This window comes from Pygoscelis adeliae, unplaced genomic scaffold (assembly GCF_000699105.1).
Source record: "Pygoscelis adeliae isolate BGI_AS28 unplaced genomic scaffold, ASM69910v1 Scaffold1411, whole genome shotgun sequence".
Classification (NCBI taxonomy): domain Eukaryota; kingdom Metazoa; phylum Chordata; class Aves; order Sphenisciformes; family Spheniscidae; genus Pygoscelis; species Pygoscelis adeliae.
Window position 1 is genome coordinate 4,094 of NW_008824087.1, and position 7,658 is coordinate 11,751.

The 7,658-nt window shown below is 58.2% G+C and overlaps 1 protein-coding gene across 1 annotated transcript; it reads left to right on the forward strand.

Moving 5' to 3' along the window:
* Positions 1 to 795: 795 nt before the first annotated feature.
* On the forward strand, positions 796 to 4,479 carry LOC103925460 (extracellular fatty acid-binding protein-like). Its single transcript, XM_009334185.1, has 7 exons — positions 796 to 914; positions 1,213 to 1,352; positions 1,920 to 1,990; positions 2,659 to 2,769; positions 3,334 to 3,435; positions 3,690 to 3,715; positions 4,327 to 4,479. The coding sequence occupies exons 1-6, from the start codon at positions 819 to 821 to the stop codon at positions 3,713 to 3,715; spliced, it is 546 nt and encodes a 181-aa protein (XP_009332460.1). The 5' UTR covers positions 796 to 818; the 3' UTR covers positions 4,327 to 4,479.
* Positions 4,480 to 7,658: the final 3,179 nt, after the last annotated feature.

Genomic DNA, 7,658 nt, shown 5'->3' on the forward strand with positions numbered 1-7,658 from the left:
GGGGGCCCCCCCCGCGCGTCCCCCCCCCGGCTCCCACCCTGCCCTGGAGCAAGGGTCCCTCGGTGCCCAGCCAGGCACGGGGCTGTGAGGAAGCAGCACAGACCCTTTCAGGACTGTGACCCCAGGAGCCCGTCAGAGCCAGGGCAGAGGGGACAACACACCCTGGAAAGGAGGGGACACTCTCACAGTGACACGAACTCCATCCCCTGCCTGCCCTGCTCTGGGTGCATCCCGCTTTGCAGACCCTGAGTGCCCCAGATCGGGTGGGTGGGTCTGCGTGGGCACCACAGGGTCAGGTCACGCCGGTGGTGCGCAGATGCCTGGGTTTGGGCATGATCCCAGCAGCAGCCTTGGGGCAGATGCCAGCCTGGCCAGAGGGATGGGTCACCAAGCCCCTTCGTGACGGGTCACTGGATGACGGTGCTGCCATGGCCCATGCCGGGAAGGACCTCCCCGCTCCTCCCAGCAGCCCTGTGGCAGCCAGCTGGGAAACAAAAGCTCCCTTTGTTCTTTCACAAGTGACTAAAGAAACTGGGAAAATCCTAAATTTCAGTGTTGGTTCAACAGTTCCCGCAACCCCTTCCGGGAGCTTGCAGGCACTTCCCTTCTGCTGCAAGACGGGAGGCTGTTTACCCCAGGGTGACTACAGCCCTTCAAAACCACCACCTTGCCCAAGCCAACACCCACAGCATTGTCCGTGCAGCCTGGCACGCAGCAGCACCGGGGTGGGCGGAGGGCCAGGAGCACGGCGCTATAAAGCCGGCAGCCCTGGCACCACTCTCCATCCCGCTGGTGAAGCCAGAGGAGGCTGTGGTGAGATGAGGACCGTGGGGCTGAGCCTGGGGCTGGTCCTGCTCTGCTTGCTACGCACGGAGGCTGAGGACATCGGGGCTGCGGGGCTGGACAAAAGCCAGGTGATCTGCAACATTCCAGGAAAGGGAAGGTGGGAGCGTAGCCTCCAGTCACCAGGGTGGGGACTGGAGAGGTGTTTTGGTACTGGGGACAGCTGGGGACCCCGCAGCCACCGCTGGCTCTGCTGTCACACTCAGGCGAGGGCAATCACCCAGCCCCAGCGTAGGTGTCCCAAGCAGGGATTTCTGTGCCTGGAGGGGATGCAGGTGTCCCATGGCCTGAGGGTGTCCTGGCTCAGTCCCCAAGGAGGGGACAGCCCCTGCCTGCTCCTCCGGACTCACAGCCCACCCTCACTGCCAGATTGCAGGGAAATGGCACATCATTGCTCTGGCCTCCGACTCCGAGAGCTACCTCCGAAAGAAGGATGAGCTGAAGATGGCGATGGCCACCATCGCGGTCCTCGGGGAGGGCGACCTGAAGGTCTCCTTTGCCATTCCCACGTAAGTGCCAAGTACTTTTCTTCACAGGCTTCACTGACCGACCTCCTCCCTGGACCTTCACCAGTGGGTCTCCACCTAGATGCCTCCACCCAGCACCCACCAAAGACTTGGGCAGGGGATGAGGCAGGGCCACCAGCCCCGCGGTTTGAAACAGGGGCTCAGGAGAGCTGCATTGGGGGGACCCATTCATCAGGGCAGGCCAGGCAGGCTCAGGGCAGCACCAGCCGGGAGTGGTCCCACCACAGAGGCTGAGGCACCCCGCGGCTCCCAGCAGGGATGCAGCAGGATGATAAGGGACCCTACGATTAAAGCTTTCCCAGCAGGACCAGCCTCATCCCACCAGCTCAGAGCATGTCACCCCACAGGGCGATCCTCAGGTGCCAGCACCCTGCCAACCCAGGCACCCGTTGCTCCAAGGGTGCCAGCTGTCCCCCACCTCTGGCCACACCATCTCATGCCTGAACAGCAAGTCCCATGTTTGGGGTAGCGACCCAGGAGCCAGTGTCCCCAGGAGAGGAGAAGGGGGGTCACTTCGCCCCAGCTGGAGCATCCTTCACTGTTTTGCAGCCCAGAGGGATGTAAAAAATCGGAGTCGATCTACAAGCAAACAGGCATCCCGGGTGAATACTACAGCTCTGGTGAGTGGGGGGAGCCTGGCCCCCGGGACGAGGCGGAAGCACTTCCCATCACCCCTGTCTGAAGCAGCTGGTTGTCCCTGGGGACATGGCCCTCAGGGGTGCCTGTCTGCCTCTCCTGACGTCCTGGGGTGGGACATCCCTCTGCGGCCAGTTGTCAGCTGTGCCGCAGGGCTGGTCTGTGCCAGGGCTAGTGACCATCCAGTGTGGTGGACCCCCCCGCTCCCTCCCTCTAGGAAGCTGCTCTGGGATAAGACAGACATGTTCAGACCAAGCTTAAACCCGGGGGCAGAGCAGGTTCATTCTGCAATGGGGCTGTGGATGGATGTTCCCAAGGGATGAAGCAAGAGTGTTTTCCCACCATTCCCAGCCCAAGTGTTAGTCTGACGCTGGCCGGGCTACTCCCCTGTCTGCAGTGGCCATCCCCAGACCCTCCCGTGTTCACCTTCCCATCCCTCTGCTCTTCTGTGATCTGTGGGCTCCCCCAGGCTTTCAGAGGAGCCTTAGCAAGAGGAAAAACCAGGAGGGGGAGACCCAGAAGAAAGACGGCCTGGGTGGTCCTGGCCCTTGGCATCCTGCATGGGGCTTCACACTCTTACAGTCCTTTTGCAGTGTGGGAGCTCTCAGGGGGAGGTAACTAATTTTTTGCTTTCCTCCACATCCTTTTGCAGAGAGAGGCAATAAAATGGTGCAGGTGGTGGATACCGACGGCAAGACGTACGCAGTTATCTTTGCCTCCAGAGTGAAGGATGGGAGGACCTGGCACATGCTGAGGCTCTACAGTGCGTAGCCAGTGGCAGTCTGACCGGGGTGAAGAGCTGGGACATGTCGGGGTGCTTCGCAGTGTCCCAAGAGGCCAGGATTCAGGATGCCTGTGGGACACTCTCCCCACCACTGCCCTCCTGCCCTGGGTGGGGTGCAGGAGCGGGGCTGGGGCTGCTGTGTGTCCCCTGTGCGGCAGGGGAAGGGACAGCGATTTGGGGCTGGCAGGGGTGGCTGGGGCTCAGGCTTCTGCACTGTGCTGGGAGTCCATGGCCTTGGGTAAGTCACTTGGTGAAATGGGGCAAAGAGTGGGGGTCCTGCTGCAAGGTGGGGGCAGAAACGGTTGGGATGGGAACCAAGAGAGGAGACACTATGCTGGTGCCAGGACCTCCACTTCGTCTTGTCCCCTGGGAGGGGTGTCTCATGTGCCTGGCCACCACCACTCTCCAGAACCTCCGCCACTGCCTCCAGCCTTCTCCCAGGGACCATCATCCATCCCATCCTCGCCTGGGCACACTCACCAGCTGCCCAGGAGATGCAGGGACAGGCCACTGCCTGGACCTAACTCATGTCTTTGCCTTTAGGCAGGACCCGGGAAGTGAGCCCCAAAATCACAGCGCTGTTCAAGAACATTGCGAGGGAGAAGAGCTTCACCGATGAGATGATCAAGATACTGCCCAGCCAGGGTGAGCACTGCGTCGGGCTGGCTCGGTCGATACAGGGAGCCAGGACATGCTGGCAGGGAGCAGTTCGGCCCATCACTGCCACCACTTTGTGGTCTGAGCTGGCAGGAGAAAGTGCTGGTAGCAAGAGGCACTCTGGCTTGGCATGTTGTGGCTTTCTCCTTGTTCAAGTTCATTCCTGGGTTGTCTATTTTGGGTGCTAAATGGGACTAGCCAGACCACAGCCCTGGACTCAGCCTTTCTCTTTATTTTCACAGAGGAATGCAGCCTCGATGAAGCGTAGGTGAGTTGCTGCAGTGCAACACAATGTTTGCAATGTCCTCAGCTGGAAATTGCTCCCCTTGGTGCCCCAGCAAAGGCCAACATGAACTCTTCGAATTACTCTGGTGGCCGAGTTGTTCAAACCTGTGCTGGAGCTGGCACCCAGGTAGGACCATTCCCTTTGGAGCTGCTCTGCAGCAGGGACCCCCAGGGTGCAGCTGCCTGGCGGTGAGCAAGGGCACTTGAACCGAAACTACCGGTTCAGTGGAGAAACAAGCTGCAGAGCTCATCCAGCAGTGAGGGCCAGGACACCGGCTCTTGCCAAAGGGACCCTGGGGTTGTGGACCAGCAAAACTGGCCAGAGGTTGGGTCGGTGTCTGACCATGCAAAACATGTTTGTTGTTGGCCCACCCTGGCACAGGATTTCCCACCACACCGCACCATTCTACAACTGAATGTGTATATTCAGTTGTAGAGGTTAGCTAGAAATCCATTGCTGGAGATGGCTCACCCTACAAGAGCTGGGGAGAACTGGAATAGAATGCACTGATCCTGATGGAGAGCCCTGCTTGGCCCTCTCCGTTGGCCTCCTCACCTCAAAATCTCAGCCCACCTCTCCCGGCTGTTTTCTAGGAGGTGCGGGCTGGCTGGCGAGGATGCTCCTGCTGAGCGATGCAAGACCCACGCTTTGAAGCTCCAGGCTGCTGCTCCACCATCCCTCTTCCAAGCTCGGTGGTCAAGGCTCTGACACATCCCCTGTTCCTCCAGCACACAGTCCCTCCTTTTTGCCAAATAAACAGAAACTCACCCCGGAGCTTGGTGTAACTGTCTGGGGAGAATCTGGGTTTCCTCAGGCGTGTGGTCCCTTCTGTTGTCCTCCCGGGGTCTGTGGATGGTAGGCAGCCAGGGGCAATCCTGGGCTGAGCTCAGGGCAGTTTCAGAGCACACCAGGATTGTCCCTCTTGGGTGCCTCCCACAGGGCAGGACCACAGCCAGGCAGAGCTGAGGCAAGGGGTGCAGTGAGGCTGGAAATCCTGTGGGCACGAGGGGCGGGGTGGAGAAAGGCCATGGGACTCGGCCACAGAGATTGAGGTTGGAGTTTGGAGGGCTGCAACCACTGCCATCATCCAACTCGCCTTCTCTCCGCCCGCCCTGCTGCGATTGCGGCCCTCTGCTCCCTGGGAGCCCTGCTCGTCCACCAACTCAGGCTGGGCCAAGGCAGGGGCAAGACTCAGCTTTGGGACCTCTCAGCCCCATGGTGCTGCAGGGCTGGTGGAAGGTGGGTGTCTGAATACTGGGCCCAAACCCGGAGAGCTGGTGTGGGGCTGCTCATGATCTCTGCCCCTGGGCACTGTGCAAAGAAAGCCCCCACTGGAGTCAGATTATCTGGTGGTGGTGGACATCTGCCTCCAGAGACTGTCTTCCTTTGAATTTATATTTCTGAAATCCCACTCCTTCCTTCCCTTCCTGCTCTGTTCAGCTCCTCAAATCCCCCCAGGAGAAACCACAGCCTGCCCAGGGTAACCCGTGTCCCCAGCGAAGCCCTGCCACCTCACGCGTGCTCATCTCCAGGGCTCAGGCAGTGCTCACAGGCACTGAGGTCTAGCAGGGTAAGAAGCAGCTTGTGCCTCTCCTGGAAAAGGAAGTTCCTCCAAAATCCTCTGTGCTGGCCTCTCCACCCTGCCGATCCCTGGCCAGCCTGGCTGGTCACCCAGGTATTCATTTCAGCCCGGGATCTGCCGTGCTGCTGCGTGACGCTAGCAGGTACCCCTGAAAGGTGTCGTCCCAGCAGCTGAGCACCTCGGGATGTTCCGTCCTCCTCACACGGACCGGGAAAATACATTTGGGAAACTGCCTCTCCTGATCTTGAGGATCACGAGAGCTGGACACGTGCCAGCAGCAGCAGGTCAAGGGACATCACTGGGACTTCCCAACCCAGTGTCATCTCCACCCTCTTTGGAAGGAGTCCAGAGCTTCCCGCAGGAATTCTCCCCGGCAGTTTAGACTGGAACAGTTCAGCATTTGCTGTGCTCTCAAGAGCGCCGGGCCCACACACAGCTTTGCCTTGAGGCTTGTTTTTGGTACATGTATTGATGTCGATGAAAACATCCTGCTGCCAGCAACGCCCTTCGCCAAGGGCTTTGTGTGACGGGGAGTCCCGGTGTCTCCACATGGTGTTCCAGCCAAATATTTCCTTCCTGCCGTGTGCAGGCATCACCCTGCCAGACAGCGGTGAGATCATTTCTCTTTGCCACCGGCATTTTCCACTCCTCCTTTTGTCTGTCCGTTTTCTCCCCGTGCCCTGGAGCAGGATGCACACAGGCTGCAATTTCAGATCTTTTCTGGGTGAGCCTCCTCCATGCAAGGCAGGTGGGGGGTCCCCACCGCAGCCCCCCACAATCCATCAGCCCTCCCATCAAGCCTGTCCCTGTACCTGCTGCTCATGCAACGCTCGTCAGATCATGCAGCCCCTCTGCCAGCACCCTGCCTTCAACAACAGGCAGGTAGAGGGGCAGGGAGAAGCATGCAGGGACAGGGTGAAAAGAGGGTTGTACCTGCCCTCTTTTATCCCCCCAGCAAACCTGGCCAGATGTCATTGTATATTTAATGACATGGGACTTTTCTTCCCTGAATGTTTCTAAGGGCTTCCTGGGGTGGGGCACCTTCTCAGCACTGGTGGCATCCTGCAGCGAGGAGCTTCACTGCCCGTTTCTGCACTCCCTTTCGCTTGTCGCAGTGGTTTCACCTGCAGCTCCTTGGCCGGGCACTGTGGGAGCACACTGGCGAGGAGGACTGGCAAGGACCAGGTTGGTGCAGCAGTGATCAGCCCAGGCACTCATGTCCCAACCGGCTGCTGGAGAGAGCAGAGGGGTGTTGGGGCAACAGAGATGCTAGACCAGCCTTTGATGTGTGAGGAGCAATTTGGCCACTCACAGCCAACAGCTGCGGTGCTTACTGGTGATGTGAGACTATCTTCTCTATTCATCCTCTTCATGCTGTTCCAGATCTTTAACAAGTCTCCTTGCTCTCCCAGCTGTGCCTCTCTCTCCCCTGCTTAGCCCATGTCCCTGCTGGGGCTGGCTGACCAGACCTGGACCTCCACCCATCCAAGAAGGTGTGGGTACAGCCTGGATTTACACGGTGCCTTGTCCTGTTTTCCGATCTTCTCCTAACTTCTCCTCATGCTGCATCTGCCACCTTTGGCACCTGCTGCATGTGGATGAGGTGTTTTACAAGACATCTGTTGGCACAGTGAGCTCCCTGGGTGATCTTCCTCCCTTTTTCTCTCTTTCAGCCTCTCATTTATCCAAGTGAGGATCTTCTTCCCTAGCCTCTGGCAGCTTGTCCCCTGCAAGCTTTGATGAAGATACTTCCCAGCTGACCGCGGAATGTCCAACACTCATATCTTGTTGACTCATCCAGAAACTGTATTTCTGAGGTGTGATTTTCCTGTGCAAAAGTTGGATTCAGTCTCCCCTGTGACATAATTTGTCCATACATCAACCGGGTCTGCCATTTACTACAGGTTTTGTGAGTATCTGCCCGCTCTGCATAGTAGATCTACTTGTCTGTAGTCTCCTTACCTCCGACAACCTCTTTAAAAACCAACATATTTGCTTCTTCTAGTCTTCTGGTGAAAACTAGAGGTAGCAAAGGTGAGTCTATGCAGCAGATGACAAACGGCAGTGAAAAGTTTGAGTTTCATACCTGATTTACTTCAGCTGGAAATGTCATCTCCTCTGTCTTCCTACTCATAGAATCATAGAATGGTTTGGGCTTGAAGGGACCTCTAAAGGTCATCTAGTCCAGCCCCCCTGCCGTGGGCAGGGGCATCTTCAACTGGAGCAGGTTGCTCAGAGCCACGTCCAACCTGACCTGGAATGTTTCCAGGGACGGGGCATCCACCACCTCTCTGGGCAACCTGTGCCATCCTCGGCGTAAAAACTTTCTTCCTTCTATCTAGT

What these genes read in the sequence shown, in the direction of transcription:
- LOC103925460 (XM_009334185.1), top strand. Translation starts at nt 819, where the DNA reads ATGAGGACCGTGGGGCTGAGCCTGGGGCTGGTCCTGCTCTGCTTGCTA. An exon ending in CGGGGCTGGACAAAAGCCAG is followed by an intron (nt 915 to 1,212) that starts GTGATCTGCAAC and finishes CCTCACTGCCAG; the next exon opens with ATTGCAGGGAAATGGCACAT. An exon ending in GTCTCCTTTGCCATTCCCAC is followed by an intron (nt 1,353 to 1,919) that starts GTAAGTGCCAAG and finishes ACTGTTTTGCAG; the next exon opens with CCCAGAGGGATGTAAAAAAT.